The sequence below is a fragment of the Prenolepis imparis genome, unplaced genomic scaffold (assembly GCF_030444845.1).
Source record: "Prenolepis imparis isolate NDT839.2.m4 unplaced genomic scaffold, iyPreImpa1.0 SCAF_13, whole genome shotgun sequence".
In the NCBI taxonomy this organism is placed as follows: domain Eukaryota; kingdom Metazoa; phylum Arthropoda; class Insecta; order Hymenoptera; family Formicidae; genus Prenolepis; species Prenolepis imparis.
In genome coordinates, this window is record NW_028141171.1 from 11,797,236 (window position 1) to 11,816,963 (window position 19,728).

Sequence of the window (19,728 nt, forward strand, 5' to 3'; positions counted from 1 at the left end):
TCGTAACATTATCATGCTGTTAAGCTGCTGTTATCGTACTTTTTATTTTAGTATTAATGTTACTATTATACATTAAAGAAGCTGCATTTAGAAAAGTTAAAAATAAATATTTAAATAAAATTGTTACAGAGAGATCTGGACCGAGAATGACTGCTTCGGAAGAGCGGATATACCTCCTGAGGAAGAATTTCTAGCTCTTCGAGAAATTTTCTTCGCAGATCTGGGCGGTGAGTGATATTTCTTTTTTTATTTTATATTTATAGGATATAAAAAACACTTGACGCGCTTCTCTCAGAGCCGTTTTTATAATACAATTATTTTAATGAAATCCGTGATAGGCCGCGAATTTAATCGGATGGAAAACGAAATATGTATTGACAATCTCCGGTAACTCATCTGAAATGAAGTTAAAACTTCGTACTTTGAAAGCATGGGTCGTTAACATTTTTTGCTCTCCTGAGGATTGCCAGTGCAACTTCAGGTCTATCGCGAGAAACTTATATCTTCCTCTTTGCATACGTAACCCTGTGAGAAAAGAGTAGTTCCTGTTTTGCGTCCTGCCTAATTATAAAGAGGAAAGTCTGTTATTAGATTAAAGCACGAAAGTAATGAGCTGTTTTCTTTCCTTTACGCGGAAGGAAGTTTGTTACATCTGCTAATTTATTGAATTATGAAGTTTAACGCAAAAACATTTGGTAGAAAAGTGAGCCCGCTTGAATATATACAAGCTATAATAATATCATATATATTTTATGTTAAGAAAGTATCACAAGGGGAAAGAAAGATGTGTATAAATACATGAATTCATTCAAGGTGTTCTTCCCTTGCAGGGACGATTTGTAATAACTGGCGCGTATATCACGACGCAAATTTAATTAAACGCGCCGTTGGTATTCATTTCACGCGTCTAATTTATGTGTGAATAACTACGCTATTCAGTGCCGAGATTTCGCGACGATCCGGGTCCGCCACGTATTTATCTCTGTTTATTACCAACACAATAATAGCTGCTGTAGACGTTTTAAATCCTTTAATTTTTTGTTCTGCTTTTACAAATAGAAGCAGTTTATTTTAATGAAAAAAATTATGGTTGTGCTTGTATTTTTTTTTTTTCATGGTAAAATTTCTCTTTTATCAGTATATGTAAAATGTAGTTTTAAAGGTTGTTTATGTGTAGAATTTGTACCATTTTGTTCTATAAACACATTATATACAAATTGAGATAAAGCACAATAAGTTGATCCTTTTTATAATAAAACCTTTTTAGAAAAAATAATTTAAGTTTATCATTTTAATTTATTATTTTATTTAATTATACACAGAAGTTTTTTTTACGAGTCAAAGTCAAAGTAAATATTATTCAATATTTTGTTGTATAAAATTGGTACTTTCTAAATTATTTAATTTAACTTCAACCTGTATAGAATTATCGATTACACGTCTTTCTTTTCCTCTTTATCCATTATAGATATACAATATTAGTAATGTCTCATTATACAGTTGTCGAATGCGCGTTTAATTTCCTTTCGTCGTATCTCGCAACGAATGCCACAATAATAAAGAACGTTTAGAGTGGTATGGATTACAATCCACATTTTGCACTGAATTTCACAGCTTATGACATGACAACATTGTCATGTACAGCTTTAGATCATTATATAAATATGATGACAGCAGTGACAATTATATATGCCGTCATGAAGTTGTCATCTAATATTCACTCTGAGAAGGATAAAATATCCGTTCTCAGATATCTAGACTGTTTTATTTCACGATATAAGTAATCCATTATCTGAAGCATCCATTATCTCTACTACCCGCAATCTTTACACATTATGAATCTTCTCCTTTTTTGCCCCAAACGAAAGATTCTCTCTAGTTGACTGACTTGTGTAATTTGAAAATTACTCATATGGATATTTAATGTTAACAAAAATTTACACTCTACATGTGTAAAAATTATTCTTGAAATTACATACATATATAAACGCGCTACGAAAACATCGATTTTAACATTGAACTCATAGAGATAAAATATAGCTTGCGTCAAGGTTTTCTTGAAACGCTCTATATTTTCATTTAATTACTTCTATCTTATGACATATGCAAAAATATCTTTGTTATCATCTAATATAATAATAATGCTATTCAGTATTACATATATACACTGAGAGAATTTTCTCTTAGAATTTACCCTGAAAATCATGGTAATCGTGGGACAATATCAATATGATATGGAAAAAATTGTATGAGAATTTCTCTGATTAATATTTATCGCAATAAAAATAATAATATCTATTACAATAAAATAGAAAATATGTTTGATTAATTTTATTATGCAGTTTAGTAAAATTAATCAAACATGTTTTATATTTTATTGTGATAGATATTATTATTTTTATTGCGATAAATATTAATCAGAGAAATTCTCATAAAATTTTTTCTATACCATATTGTCCCACGATTACCATGATTTTCAGGGTAAATTCTAAGAGAAAATTCTGTGTGTGTATAAATATGATGACACAAGATTCAAGATAGTAATGAAAGGAATCATTTGTACATAGACGCATTTAAATATTTTGGTACCTATGTGGCGTAGGGTGTATGTGGATTTTGTCGGAGGCAAACGGAATCGCAATCGATCCGAAGCGTACATTGGCTTCGTCGATTGAAGTTGTTTTTCCGTTTCAGCTGCTTCCGCACACACTTTACGCGTCTGGATGGCTGTACTTTGCGACTCGATCGTATCCCGATGCTTTTGCACACGCTGTATATAATAGAGTATCTGTTTCGCGTTGATAAAGCGCATCGTGGAAATTGGTGGGTGCGCGAGACAAGCTTTTCCTAGCTTACACTTCGTGTTTATATCGAGAAATTCGAGAAATATTTAAATTTTATTACTATAACTCTTTGCTATTTCAATTTAACAGTTGAAAACAAATGCAAAAAAACCTCTATATGAAAGATCTGTTACTATGAAATATAATTTCTTGTTTTTAAATGTCGCTCAATATTAGACTAACGATGGCAATCTTGCTCCTAGTATCATTACATTTTAAGTTAACAACTTGGACAATTGGATATTCTTCGAATAAACTGCACTTCTTGAACTTGTTAACAATTTCTGTAGAAAATAACTTCGACAACTTCGTAGATAGGAGGCCAGAGAGGATTGTGTATGAGAGAGAGAGGGTAATACAAACGATTATTTGTCATCCGCGACAGGGATACTTCATCAACAGCATTTATAAATAATAGCGATCGATATCGTGGAAGTTGCCTGGCATACCGAAAGGTTTTACTTATTCACGCGAGTAGAACGATACTGTGTTGCCATGTATAAAGTATACGTTTCATCGACTTACTCGGACGGAAGTATGAGAATAGGATGTAGAGGAAGATGTGTGCTGTAGTTGGGCGCGATTTTTCTCTTCTCCTCGCTCGATTCCAACTTGTTAGACCGAATGGGTGATGGATGCTAGCGAACAGTCAGCCCATGTATTCTTTTCTCCTTCAAGTCGAAGGTTTGATGAATGAAGGTCGAATTGAAAAGTCTTGGAACGGTGAAACGCAGTGACGAAATTTGCATGCCACCATCGTACGACCTACCCTCCTTTATGTCTACCTCATTTGTATATGTTTGGTTAACTAACGCATTTTACTACACTAGTAAGCTTTTCTTTCCCTTGTAATTATGTCTATGATTCTTTAATATTATAAAGAGAAAATTGTCGTAATAAAATTAACTTAAAATATAAATTTATATAACTATATAATTTTTTAATGAAAATTATATATATTATATATAACATTTTTATATCATAAGTTAATTTTACCTTTATTACGATAATTTTATTTTTACAATTTTTTTGAAGAATAAATATACATATATTAAACTCTAATATAATAACTACTATTAATATTTTTGTGATATGAGAGAAAAAGAGAACAAACGGATATTTTTTATTGCAAAATCTGTTTACTCTTGCAAGAACGTAGCACTGATATATTCGTGATTTTTAAAATTTTACAAGTGCGATGATTTTTTCTCATCATTGAATTTGTGTACTACTGCAATAATTTTGCTTATTTACCGTAATGCGGAAAAAAGTCATCTCTACATTTCCTGAAAAAGTACCGTGTACCTAAAATACGTAGATTGGCGGCGTTGAATCCCCGACTATATGTCGAGGAAGTAGAGAAGTGGCTTCGAGAGGTATGAAAGAACTTTTATCAGGGTGAAAACTTCGTCTTCCTTTCGAGCGGCGTGAAACCATAGGAACGAACGAGAATTATTTAGTACAAGACGCAGGGTAAACAACAGATCTACTACCAACATTTGTTCCTAGTTCTATTCCTTTTTTGCGCAACTCTTCTCAAACGACTCTCCGACGATCTCTCTTCTTAGTAGAAATGTTATCGGAAAATATACATTATTCGCAATCAGCTTATACTTTGCGCTGCTTGTCGATTGGAACCGAAGTTAATGCGCAATAGCGGGGATTGACGTTTAGAGTGCAAATCTTATAACCTTATATAACAGAATCCTTTACAGAGGCAGCACTAAATTCGATTGCGTATATATTTTTCTATTTGTTTTCTTTTTTTTTGCATTATATTTTCGCATTATTATTCTTTTTTATCTCTCGTCATGGCAACGTAGGTGAACAATAATCAGATCGAATTGACGTTTCGGGGGATTTGAAGCAAAGCGAGAACTGATATTTACATCTTACGTTTACTCGAGCGATCGCTACCATACATTTGCGCATACGTTTGTGCATTCTCGTAACGTCCTTCCTCTTTCCAGGACATCGGTCCGTAAGGTAGTTCGGTCAAAATCGGCACGCCACGTCCGCTTTTCTCCGATCAAATCATTGCGATGCATCGTGTTACCTCGTGCGATTTCGGAGCAAACCAATGTCTATCGTTGCATTTGCTGATTTTATATACAAGATTTTATTTCTCTGATATATTTCGTAAAACGTCGATGCATTTTTAAAGTCAGTGCATCAATTTGTTTTTTGTTAAGTTTATAATTTTTCTCTTGGAAGAAAAGTCATTTTGGAAGAAAGCTTCTCTTATCTAATGTTATCCAGTAATTTCTCGAAATACTTTAAACTTGTGTCTTTCTTGAGAATAATCTTGTTTAGACAAGTGTTATTATTATTGTGTTAATTATTTATTATATATATACTTATATCAAAAATTATAACGATTAACTATTTATTAACATCTCTTTGCCATTTTATGTATAGTATAATTGGATCCCAGGAAATAAATGTTTTATACGATTTTAAGAATTCTTCAAACGACTTTCTTCCACGAAGAGATTTAAACGTCTGTACTCAAGTAACACCCAGTATTGAGTGGAGCGTTCAGAGGGTACTTCAACCCGACATTTAACGGCGTTCCGGTATCGAAGAGACAACCGCGGCGCGTTAATGTTTCTTTTTTGCCATGTTCTCTCCCTCTTGTCGACGATATGATAGCCTCTTCCCTAACGACGCATAACCATTAATATGCAAAGCGATACTCAACGAGTTCATTCATTTCATCATGCTTTCCCCTATCGCTCGTTCTTTCTCTCCCCCATTTCTTCATTGGCGATAGATATTTTACCTTTGCCATTCTTGTTCGGGCATGCCTCCATCTCCCAAGATATTCATGTGAAATATATCCGCTGGCTTTTCTTTCTTCCGGCTCTCTAAACTCGTCGTGGGGAGAATCAGCAATTGTAAAAAAAGAAAGATAACTAAAAGAGGGGGGATGAACGTTACTCCGAGCTCTATCTAAAGCTGTTATAGCTATACAAATGATATGCAGGGGATACACCGAGGCTACTTTAGTCCTACGTAAGCTCTTATGGCGGCCCTCCCTCGGTAGCAGTTAATGAAGTTATGATTGAAGGTTAAATTCCATGAAATTGCCACGATTATGCTCCTCGCTATGAATGCAAATCAATGTTAAAAATTTGGCGTACAAGTAATGAACGCTGCGAAGAGGTTGACATTTTTGTAAAATGCGTTTCATCGCTGCGTGGCTAGAAAATTTGATATTGCAATAATTGAGATTATAATATATGAATATTTATATTAATACAAACTAGCATTGTGTGGAATTTAAGCTTTCTCAGACAAATATAATAGCGCGTGACAGATTGGTCGTAAACGTCAGAAATTTAATAAATATACAAACACTACGCGTACATAAAGCCGAGAGAGAAAGGCAGTATTAATTAAATTATGTATGTATTAATTGAATTATGAATTGAAAAGTTTCTACGTCCCTATTTTTAACACAAAAATGACAAAATTCTAATCACATACAGAGTCTTAAAAACAGAATTATTCTGCGACACATTTGAATATTCAAATATATTCCAAATTCGACATTTTTTTCTAACATCTCATACGCGGAGATAACCGTGAACCGCGTTATTAATTATTAGTACGTATATGAAAAAATCACCGGGGGCAGATCGCTGATTGACGTTTCGCCTCTGTGCGTCGTCGTTGCTCTCGTCTTACGCACCCTTTGCGTACGCAATCGCGTCGCACGGCAAATCCCGCCCAGCGGCGTGCGACTCCATTAAATAATAATCCATTTACGAGTTGCGTAGAAATTGAATAACAGTCGTGCTTGAATAATACAGATATGTAAATGGACCGAGGGGTGGGAGGAAGGGTGGATGGCGGTCTGGCTGGGGTCGAGATCTCGACGGGGGAGGATGGGAGACGGGATCATTTATATTGTAACTCTGGTGCGCTCTGAATCTCTCTCTCTCTCTTCGCCAGGTGCGCGTCTCACTTTCTCTCTCTCTCTCTCTCTATATATATATATATATATATATATATCGTTCTTTTTTCGTATTCCATTTCCATCGGCTTTCACCTGCACCTATTCTTACACGACCAAGCTCCTCTCCTCATCTTTGCTTTACCTTTTTCGTGCTGTTTGCCTTTCATGTTCGTCTACGTCAGGGGGGTGGGGAGGTTCCCGTTTTATGCGCTCGTTAAGTATTTTCCATGATTCTGTGTTTTATTGTTTGTACGAATCCTTTTATCCGGCTTTTCTCTTCTTGCCGTAGCGCGGCAGAGACGTTCTCTTACGCTCCGTTACATTCTACGTGTAGTATCTTTTATCACCGAGACTTCAGATTTCTGTCGTTCGATTTTCTTCGTCTCTCCGCTTCTTTTTTCCGTTTGAGCATATCTTAGCACTTGTAAAACATAGATTGGATACTCGAGATACCGCATAAAATTTTTGTACGCGAATAGTTGGAATAGTTGTGTCATACCGAGAAGAGAAAGAGATTAAAATTATTTTCAAATAAAAATATTCTTGGAGAATCTATATTTTCGATTCTTATTACAAACTCCATATAAATTGCACGTACGCCGTTCGTTTTAGGCCCCTCACACTCGCAATTGGTATTTCCGGGCTGCATATGTTTCTTCGGGCTAATGCGAACGTAATGTTCCGCGAAACACAGAGTTACCGCGGTCGCCCTACGACGAATGGGACACTAGTGTTCATCCGTCGCGTCGTGGTGCGCTTTTAACTTGCGCGCCCGAAGCGCGGCCGTTCTAGGCAGACCCGGACGTTCCGGTAGAATATCTAAATCGGATTTGCGTGCCCTACTAGAAATAACTGAAATTTCTGCAGGGTACGGAAGCCACGGGAGACGAGCAAGTTCCGGAGCTTTAATAACTGCTTAACGGATTTCGCGGTGGGTTATTCGATTGCCACTGAAATTCGAGAGACCGTGCCAGGCCACGGCGGTATTTCATCGCCAATCTTCTCTGTCTTGCATGTGCCTCGCCCACTAAACATGGAAATCCAACTAAAGTCTATCGCACATTTTCATGGTCTACAAAATATTATAAAAAATTGAGTAATCTCTGTCTTTAATCGTTTAAATTGTTGAAAATATTTACTGAAATGTTAGTTTAATTAAAATGTATATACATATATGTATATGCATATATATATATTTACATGCTTCTATTGCAAGGATTATATTGATTAATATTGTTTTAAATATTAATAACCAATACGAGTATGATTTTATTTGAAAATTGTCCAATGTTGTTCAATTTAGCTTTTTGGATAAGAATTTTTCTACGTTCTAAAATAATTCTCGATATTTTTAAATCAACGAGCAATATCGAATAATGAAAAATCGTTACCAAAATGCCAAGAATAATTTACGGTTTGCCAATCCGAAGGAGGATATTATTTTAAGAACAGTATTAAATATTGGAAAAAATATTTAGTTTAGAAAGGGATGTAAAATTTGCATGCATAAACTTTCTACTGTATATTTTTTCCTAGAAAAATTTTCTACGAGCATCTACGTTCGCTCATGGCTATGGTATAAAACTATCACTGCTACCAAAGCCATCCCTCTTGCCATTTTGCAGCACCCCGACGGATAATACTTCTCCCCTTGCGGGACTTCGCCAGAAAATTGAATTCGGATTGGCGCTATGTACTGAATGCGCGTCGGATTTATTTATTTCATGATGAGCCGTATGCACGAGGATGTGAAAGAACGAGAAAGGGAGGAACGAATAGATGGACGATTCTCTCCGTTCTCGAAAATCAATGAACGCAATAATCAATTATCGTTTTTTTTTTGCGATTTGTAATCGAAACGTTTTATCGTGACATTCTAAGTGATCGACTATATGTATGCAAATTGGCGCAAAGCTTAATCCTCCTTCGAATTGGCAAATCGTAAACTACGCTTGGGATTTTTGTGATGATTTTTCGTTATCGACATTGTCCGTTGATGCATTTTAGAATATCGAGATCATCTCAGAACGCAAAAAAATTCTCATCCAAAGATAAATTGAATAGCGATTGTACGAAAATGAAATAATTCCAAAAATATTAATTTTTAGTAAATTTTAACTATTGCTCGCAAATGTTTTTAAAATTAAAGTTTATAATTGATTAAATAGTGTTTAAATTTTTTGCTTAAAAAACTATTAAATTTAACTTTTATTTGAAAAATAAAGTTTTTTTTTACTTTAAATGGAAAAATGTTTATGGAAATTAATCTATTATTACTTTTTATCCTAAAAGATTGAAATTGTGTGATTAGGCGTTACAATGTCACGTTTAGATTGTATTAATTAAAATCGTTCGTGGATATATTACACGTTTAACTGAATTTGTTGAAGAGAACCACGTGCTATCACTTAAACTGCGTCTGTCATTATCTGCCTTAAAAGGAAGCGGTCGCGAAAGGAAGCACGTCTTAATGACTTCTCGACGACACAATTATGTTCTCGTTCTCGTGAAACGACGTGAGATAAATTTAAATGCATATCTCTGTTCAACACAATGCTATTTCGTTGAAGGCGAGAAGGATATCGAGGTGAGAGGAGAAAGAAGTTCTGATACGCGAATGAAACAGCTCAGTGCTTTTTTATCACGATTTGTCTTGTAATAAAAGTAAAGGATGGATAGGTGAACGACGATGTAGGTCACCTTCCTGATCTATATTGAAGCGGAATTACATTGCAAAGAGATAATGCACTCCTTTTGAGAGTGGATGCGACTAACATCATTTTCTAAAGACATTTGCGCAGTTAATGATATCCCGGAGGAATATCATTTGAGTCGATGTGAGAAATTGGTCTCTCTTATTGAATCTCAAATAACCGCACATAATATTTTCGATTCGGATATTTTTCTGTGAAATGCTACCATATAAGGAACTAAATTGAATTGACCAAAATAATTTGATGCAAATTTATTTCATTAAAAAAATAATACCAAATAAATAAAATTACATAGAGATGTTCTTTGTCATAAAACTTATACGTTTAATTTATTTGAATTTGATTTGTTAATTGCACTAATTGATATTTAATAAAAAAATAGAAATGTTTTTTTTATAAAACTATTGATTAATTCAAATATTAATTTATATCTTCTAGATATGTGTATTAATGTTATATCAACTTTTATTTTCTTTACGCATATAACTAGAAATATATAAAACTGTGTTATGCTGCTATTGATTTATACATTAACTTGTTATGTATATAAGCGCGATCTAGGAAGTTCACATTACATCAGTAAACTTTATCATTAGCCATCAACTACTTACTATAATGCGATCATATATTTTCATAAGCAAGGCGATATCATTGCCTTATCTGCAAAGAATTCCCCTTCGAAAAGTACGATGCATCGCATGTAACCGCGAATGTTAATTTATGGGCTGAATAACGACTTTCCGATCTTGGATACTTGCCATCGTGTGGGACTTTAGCGCGGGAGCGGTTTTACTGCATGGAATAAATTTCCGGAAAGTACGCGACCTGATCCATAAAGTAAGAAATCTTCGATAGGCGCATCCTTGGCACAGTAATTTCACTTTCTTTACGTATGTTCCTCCTTCTCCTTCATTTCTCACGGGAATAATTTCATTACGCTGGGAATTTTAGTTAAGTCGATGCGACTTATTTCTCTCTCTAGTGCAACGATAATTAAAATCGTATAACAGTTAATACAGTGCAAAAGTAAAAAAAAATACATTAGAAAAATGATTACATAAGATAATATAAAAATCAATCTTTTTTTTTGTAATAAAAGATTTGTGTCTTATATATCTTTCAATAGTATGTACATAATTTTGCATTATTTTTTTAAAACGCTTCTCACGGACTTTCTAAATGAGTTTTGCAAATGATTAAAATAATGACGATTTTTTCGCAAACGGCACTAAAAAGAAGGAATACTACGCTTTTGTGAACCGTGAAGAGATGTCAGCGAAAGTCACCAGGGCAGCTCGTTAAGCCGACGAACGGTGATTCGTCCGATTTGGCAGAAAATCAATGACGACCTGTCAATAAGCAGACATCTGCTTTCCGCTTCTATCCCCCATAATCTTCGTGCGGCGGGTCGAATAAAGCGTGGCTCCCTTTTTTTTATAGAATATAGAGGGAAAGAGAGAGAATCTGATAAAATCTGGCATAGACGCACAGTTGTCTCTCCTAAAATTTCATCCTGTGCTGTGTTCGCGACGGAATCATGAAATATCCTGCGTTTGGTGCATCGAAAATATTATTATTTGCACAGCAAGCGTATCGGTGTATCACCCAAAGATTCTTTTTTACCAAGTTTGTTCTCATATTTGAAATTCCAAGAATAAGTATATTCCTTTCCATTAAACGTTTATGACTTACAAATATTTGAAAATGTTCACTTTGCTGAGACAGTGAGTTTCAGAGAGTTTCTGCATTTGACAAGCTGTTAAATGCTGATATTTCTTACATATATAAATATACAAGATAAATTCTTTTGCAAAGCAACATTTCTCGTTACACTTTGACAGGTTATTTATTTAAGATTTAAGTAAAGAAAGCATAAACGACTGTAAAAAAGTATTAAATGTAACCGGAAACGCGCGTATCGAAGCTTTTTCATTATGTATTTTTTCTTCTCCTCACTTTTATGAGAGAATCACTGCGACGAATGTTGAAGCCAAACACTTCTTTCGGCGTTCGGAATCCTTGATTACATCCGGAGTCTGAAAGAAGTTGTGCAATGAACGGCAGATCCACTGCGAAATTGTATGTAAATTAAAAGGAAAAGGGAAAAGCACGGAGGGGGATGTAAAAAATGTTATTGCGGTTTTTGGAGGATGGACAGGCCGGATTGGCGCCGGGGTTCCAAGATTGAACGAGCGACTTAGGAAGTTGTGTTAGAAGTCAGGGCTGGCGGGATGGCAACGCAATGACGAGAAGGGGTGAAAAGGGGAAAAAGAAACTCGTTTCGTCTAGATTTGGTTAGATAATCCCCTCTTTTCCGGGGGTGGTTTTCTTGAAACTGAAACGATAAGAGAGAGAAATACGGTAAAGAATGATAATTTTACGCTTGTAATTGGTTTTAAGTAGATCTTCTCGATCCACTGGAATCTTTATCTGAATTGAATTAAAGAATGGAGTTTTTATCTTGGAGATAATTCTTTAATAAAATGATGGGAATATCATGTCAATTATAATTTGAAATTTTCAAATAGTTTATCAAATTACTTATTGAATATTCGTATTTTGAAGAGATCGTGTACCCGGAATTTTAAGAGCTAAACTCAAAAAGTTTAATTGATGACGTGACTTCGAAAAAACTTGTCAGGAAAACTTCCGCTCTCTCTATCGACTTTCTCGATTTATCCGCTCAAAAGACACGGTAATTAATATGGTAATATCCGAAACGCGGTCGAAGAAATTGATTTTTGCCATTTCAATTATTCTTTGTAACTGTTTCGGTCATGCTATCCGCAATCCGGCTAGATCAAATATTCGGTTAAGAGCAACATCCTATAAATAAACATACACGCACACAAACACACGTATGTATATATATACACAAACGATATCGCCAGGACGAAATTTCTCCTTCGTGATTGCGTTTGTAGACTGCACCTACGTAATCCCGCAATCTTCACCTGTCGCACCGTGCCGCTTTGGCACAGCTCGAACCAATTATCTGTGTTGCCTTTGATGTCGCCCACCTTTCGCGGATGTTTGTGCCAAACAGCGGCGGGGTCTCCTTGACAAAGGATCTTTCTGGAAATTCTGCGAGTATATGCCATTCATCCACCATTTTCTTCAATAGCTGTTTGTGCAGTCGGCGTATCAGCTTCGTACTTTAAAGCTTTTCCGTAATCGAATACAGAATCAAAGAGTCGCTTTCAAATTGAAATTTGTCGCTCTCTAGCGTGCAAAATATTAATTGAATTTTTACAGCTACATCGCACCTCTTACCCGCGGATTTGTCGGATTTTTGCTTTTGATGATTTAAACAATGAAATCTATGCTTCGATTGATGAAATTTCGATACTGACATGATCTTTATATAATATTTTATTACTCGGAACGCGAATAAATACTCGAAGGCGAAGAACGCATATATACCACGATAGGGAAATAAATAGCCAAACTATTGCAGAGAGCTTTGTTTTAATCTAATTCGCGATTCGGGAAATCGTAAAGATCGTCCACCACGAAGATGGCTTAAAACAGAGACGTGAGAGAGTTACGAAGTCTCGGATGAAGGTTCGCGACTTTCCGTTTTCAACCATTACGGAAAATTCTTCTTGACAAGATTCTATCTCGTATTTCTTCATTGCCATGGCTATTCCTTGTGGCTTAGAAACTATAAACTTTTATGGCACATGTGGGCGCACACAAAGTCAATCCGGATAATTGTGGTACGGGATAAATGGTGTATGGGATATCTTTTAATGACTAAAAGAAGACAGTAGAGAAAGAGAGAGAGAATGAGAAAAAAGACAGAGAGATTCGCTTTGATTTATCTAAAATAAAACTAAAATATTAATATTCTTTTATTACATACGCTGATATAAATTATTATTTCAAATGAATGGATTAATAAAGAACGAGATAGCGTTTTACACACAGCTCCAGTTTAAATATTTTATTCTAAATTGATTCAGCGCTTTGAATTACGTTAATATTTAATATATAATATTTTATGCATAGTATTTGCTATTTTCAATATTAAAGGAAATATTTATTGCAAATGCTATTTTCTTGTTGTAGAATTTTATTATAGTTTTATTAAAATTATTTCCAAGTTTAGAGGCGTTAAGTTGTGAAAAAACTTTTTATTATTCGAAATTCCCATGTCTTTTATTTCTCCATCATACTTTATAAGAAATACGATTGCATCTTCTCATTCAAATTTATCTAATGTATTGTGGAAGTTATATTTATATATAATCTACACACACACACACAACACGAATATTTTGCGTACTTTTTCCGTGCTCTATTCTCGCGATGTCTGCATCGAATTTATACTCGTCTCCAGCAGACTCGTTTTTGTTGCGAGGGATGCGCGAGCGAATAATATCACGCAATACCAATTCTAATAACAAATATCTTCTATTTTATTATTCTATTCTATTATTCTTTTTAAAAAGAGTGCAAAATTTTTCATGTCAAAAGAATGATTAGATAATTTTATATATCTTTTGCTTGTGAGAAACGTTTAACCACAATTTTGGATCATAATAAGTTTATATGAATATTATACTCGAAAATATCTAATTGTAAGAAATATAATTTATCGTTGATAAACTTAATGTAACATCTTTAATCGAATGTCGTAATTACATAATTAGTTTAAAATCAATATCAATTAGCTCTGCAAACTTCAGTATGATTACATTATCTCCGACGCGATTCAGAGCTTTATTCTTCTTCGTGCACATTCTGATCTGATATATAGAGTTATAAATATAGTAAAATCATTCACATAATCGTAGATATTTAAACGGGAAAGAAACTTTAGACGTACAAGAATATAGTCATTTATTCGAGAATTTCACTTTAAGACAATAATCGCAAGTTTTATATAAGTTCGAAAAGCGGAAATTGTGTGTGAAAATCATCATATTTATTTACGTTTTTTTATCTTTTTCCGTAAAATATTGGATATTGTATTTTGAAACGATATGTACTTTTATATACTCGTACATACGTATACGTGTGTATATACATACTTTTTTTTATAACTTTCTTTGTAATAAAATAAATTTAAATTTTGCAATTTTTTCTATCCATTTTATAACGTTAAAAAAGAGGGAAAATAAAATTTCTGCAAATATTTTCTCTATATATTTATACTTTCCGAATATCAATAAAGTATTAATAGAAATATAAACTAAAATACGTTTTAATAAAATTGTATACAATTTTGCACACGCGCAATTCGTTTCTTAAATGTAAATGAATCGAAACTATGCATTATTTTTTTCTATTTTATGCACACAGTCTGCGATTTATTTTAAACGACATTCAAGTACATATGTTATATGCGTGTCATGTGTATCATTTTGGAATTTGGTGCAATCTTTATTTGTGTTCGACACTCTTCGGTGCTCGATATTAAAAAAAAAGTCGATTCGCCTGGTTTTATCACTTGATGTATCGTTGGGCAGGTCAGGTCGTAAATATTCCTGGAGATTCCGACCTCGGACTTTCGTAATCCTGAAATATACGAGGGAATAAATCGATTGACCGTGCGTATTTTTCGTGGCTCGCCGCAATTTAACAGACGGCCGCGGTTGCATTTACTGCAGAAAAAATGCTGGATCAAATCTCAGCTCGAAGGCGTGAAATTATCCCGATAGTGCTGGAAAATATTTATTTGTATCGGGAAATTTTTTGATTACTCTTTTCAAGCTTAAAAACTAAATATCTCGATTTTAATTGAAAAATTGTAATTATTTTCTTTTAAAATATAAATTATTTACTCCAGTAATATTCACACAGTTATTAATATTTCCAAATTACTGCTACTAATTCATAGCAACAATTTATCGCCGCAGTATGAAAAATGTAATAAAAACACAAATGTGTTACCGGTATACGCATTACAACAAAGGTCAAAAGCATAAAGTGTATCGAATACTCTATCCGATAAAATCGTGTACGTGACAGTAAATCTGTGGTTAACGGAATCACCGTTGTAAACGTGGTCGCCATTTGAATTACAGGCATGTGTGGAATTATTGAAACGATCGTTATATACGACATTCTCTTTTTTTTACAGTAACGATAATGCTAATCCGTTAATAAAGCAGCTGAATAATCGTGCTGCTTGTCTAGACGTAATAAATGTTTCTGTAAAAACATGCGAAATTATAATATTTATTTTATTAACTGAATATTTGACGAAAAGCGGTATTATGTATCTCTTTTCGTTTTGTTGACATTTGAACAAAATTCTCGTATATTATATACGTGTGATATTATAATTTTATGAACATATATATTAACAATAAAACTAATATTATTATATTAAAATAAATAATAACATAAAAATACGAAACAAAAAGATAATGAAATCATTTCTTAAAATAAATATTTTCAGCACTATATAAGAGAGAGAGAATGCGCGCATTAATCAAACAGTTTTAAAAATTAGCGAAACAGGATTTATATACCTATAGTTCTCTCGATGCGCTAGTTAAAAGAGAACGGGCGAAACAAAAGGATATAGAAGAGGCATTTCCACAGCGATCCATTTCAATTATTCCAGCGGTCGGGTACAACCTTAGTAATCACCACTACGTGCAAATGCAAGTGTCTACGTGTGTTTATGCGATTCTCGCTTTTTAGGCCATTGTAATTCGAATTTTTACGTCCGGGGGAGTAGCAAGATTATTTCCACATAAATAATGGACTCAATTAGTATAGCTAATTATTTTTCAGAACGTTGACGCCTGTAGCTCGTCAATCATTTCTAAAAAGTACAGTAGAAAATAACGATCGTTGGCATGGGCAAGCTTTTGAAACATTGCATATTCAGGAAGGAGGAATTTACATTTATCTGTCACACGCGCGCTTGGCATATACGCGATTAAAATATGCATACAAAAAGCTATTGACTATTACCCGTACATTCATTTAATTAATAGGATTTTCTGCAGTACTTTAATGCAAAAATCCGATACGTGATACAAAATTATAACTTCGATTTTTCAGCTTTCGCTGGACAATTGTGATAAGATATCGCGATAATTATAATTTATCGATGAAAATTTTCACACAATATTTTTCTCCGAATTTATAATAGTGCATCGCTATTGCACTACGCATATCTTCATCTTTTTTTATTAGCGCGCTTACTTTTATTGTTTCTCTTTACGGCGAGTAAGAGAAGATAAAAGTTATTTCAATAATTCACCACACTGTGTGTGTGTGTGTAAGGTTTATGTGACTAACTTGCACATATTTTTATAATATTTTATTAAAAACTAGCGAAGCCATAAAAAAACTTTAAGTCTACGAAATTAGTAAAACTGGCATAAAGTTTCCTGTGTATTGTGGTAGAAATTTTTTGCACGGTCGGGGCGTAAAAAAAATCCTTTTCTTCTCCAATTGTCTCACTCGTACTTTATTTTAAACAATCTCTATAAGTTTTCTGAATGAGATGCATTCACAGAAGTATTGTTGTATGAAGTATATCTTCTAGTATTTGTTGCTAAATTTTTTAAATATTTATTTCAAGAAATATTTATATTATTATGTTTTTTTTGTTTATTTGATATATGAATTATATACAGAACATATCGTGTTTTTTCTTCTTATAGATTAGGATAATTAGAAATTGTTTCTAAATTCAACAGAAACTTTAAACCATTTCAAATCCGCATCTTCTTGAATGAAAGTTGAAAATAAATTTTTAACGCGCTAATTACGTAAATGTTAGAGCCGCGGTTCGTATTGGATGATCGGTAGAATTCCGTGGTAGGTAACGATGAGACTGAAGGCAAATAAAAAGACCACAAAGCTTGCGGAACGTATACGATCGGAAAGAGCGCAACGAGAAGAGCGGCGGTTTGCGGTGATCGGAGATGAAGAGGATCGCTGCTTCTCCTACCATGAAGACCTAGTTTACCTTGGCGTCGTGTCGGTGCTCTCTCCTTTGTACAGAAAGTGTCATAGAGGACGTGGCTCTCGATCAATGCTACTGTGTTCAGAGAGGGAGAGGAAGAGAGAGAGAGAGAGAGAGTTAGGTTTCTCTTACTATCTAGCTGAAACGGCAAACATTCGTGCTTCTGTGTCGATCGTAGGGATTAATTCAGCTAACACTATCTCTAATAATGGATAATTGATTCGAGTCAGGTACTTTTTGTTGTATTTATGTATAGATTGTTTCATAATTTACACATAGAACTCTATCGTCGACATAAAGATAATCTTGAGGAAACAAGCTTTTATATAAATCTTACAAAAATTATTGATGAATATTAAAAAATATATATTTTTTATTAAAAATTTGAATTTTGAAAAATGCAATATTTAAAAAATTTCCGGAATCTTTTGCTTCTAGACTTTTTTATTTTTACATGACATTAATTTCGATTCTATCATTGGATTTAATATTACGAGATATGGAACACTTTGTGCATATTTTACTTGCCACATATTTTCTATCTGAAAATCTTAGCGCAAATTTAACAAAGTTTATTGAAGCTAGTTTGGATTATATAACAATTTAACGAAATAATCAATTTGCCTTCTTGATGCAAATCATGGAGGTAAGAAATAACAGGAGGGAGTGTAAAGCCTTTTAAGTAGGGGGGGGTAACAACACCAAATGTGATTGGTTGGCCATAGTAATATGGCGTTTTGTATTTTTTTTCATCTTATCTAACCTAACTGAACCAAGTAAGTGAGAACACGTTTGGCGAATAAATCGAATCTCACATTAATTTTGTTTTAAAAAGATATAAAAGTTATAAAATATTATAAAATAAAATGCCCATGCTACTAAATACATACAGATTCGCTTACAATAGGCTTGTTTTCTATTCCTGAACTGATGCAATAAGTTAGAATGAGACAATAAAGTATATTTTGTCTCACTCTAACTTATTGCACCAGTGTGCACAGTTCAGCCAGTGCAGGAATAGAAAACAAGCCTTATATGGCATAGCACAATATATATATATTACTATTATACATACAATATATATATATATATATATATATATATATATATATATATATCATATTTATAAATATTATTTATGAATTTTTCCTTTTTTTGTGTGTGCTTTCATCACTATTTCAAATGTCGTGCTTCGATAAGCCACCAATATGGCGCTTAGTGTTCCCCCCTTACGTCTGCTTGCCAGGCAAGGGGGGTATATCCTCCCTCCTGTTATTTCTTACCTCCATGATGCAAATAATCATATGAATAGTTGAAAGACAAAGCGCAGAGACAATGCGCGCATAAATTTAGAAAATACGTGTTTATCAAGTTGTTGAATTTATGAATAATAAATTGAAACGCGCGGAGAGAGGATGGTAAGTAGGTTGATTGAATTTGCCATTTGCGAAACAATTCTACAAATGAATTCGTAGACCAATTTGCGTAACAAAATGTCTTCCTGTTTGCGTGAAACGCTACTGCGTTACCACAGAGCGTACATAACTATGTACATTTAATCAAAGGTACTTGTATATAAAGTGCTTTACATCACATCTTCATATACGAAAAATTTTATAAACATTTTATAAATATAACCGCTAAGTACCTGTGAAAATTAACGCGCAAAGACAATTTACATTATTAAACAATCTCGATAATCCTCATTGCTATAAATAATTTAAGACTAAGAGATAGTAAAAGATTCCGGAATAACTGTGTGTTACTTTCTGCAAAAATTTTTCGTTATATATGTATATGATTAAAAAACATAAAGATCCGAAGGATTAAAATAATTTTTTTATTTGTATGCAAAACAATCTTACTCTCATTGCATATTTTTGCTATTCATGTAGAATATGAGTAGTAATCTTCGCAAATGCGCACTTCTGTGCACTATAATGATTGGCATATATTGCATTGTAACAACGTAGCTTGCAATCTCCCGTTGGGAAAAGAGTAATTGTGTTGGGATCAATGTGCAATTGAGTTCGAAATTGCAATGTACTTTTTATTGCACGTGTCAATACAAAGTGGTACGATACGAGTATAATTAGAACTTTGACCAAGTTAAGATTTAAAGTACAAAATATTATGAAAAATATCAGATTATAATCTAAATAATAAATAAATATAACATATTATAATTATTTATTATCAGATAGATTTTTACTGATTTTTATTTCTTGCAGTATTCTATCTTATATTTGTTCTCCTTACACAAGTTTAATTCTT

General features: G+C 33.6%; 1 protein-coding gene across 2 annotated transcripts in view; it reads left to right on the forward strand.

The window, feature by feature from the left end:
* Timeout (circadian regulator timeout) overlaps nucleotides 1-19,728 on the forward strand; it is a 101,023-nt gene that overhangs the window by 12,430 nt on the left and 68,865 nt on the right. For both annotated transcript variants that reach the window (XM_083052493.1, XM_083052492.1), the window contains exon 15: nucleotides 130-227. In XM_083052493.1, the coding sequence (XP_082908619.1) occupies nucleotides 130-227 (98 nt within the window). The remainder of the gene's footprint in view (nucleotides 1-129; nucleotides 228-19,728) is intronic.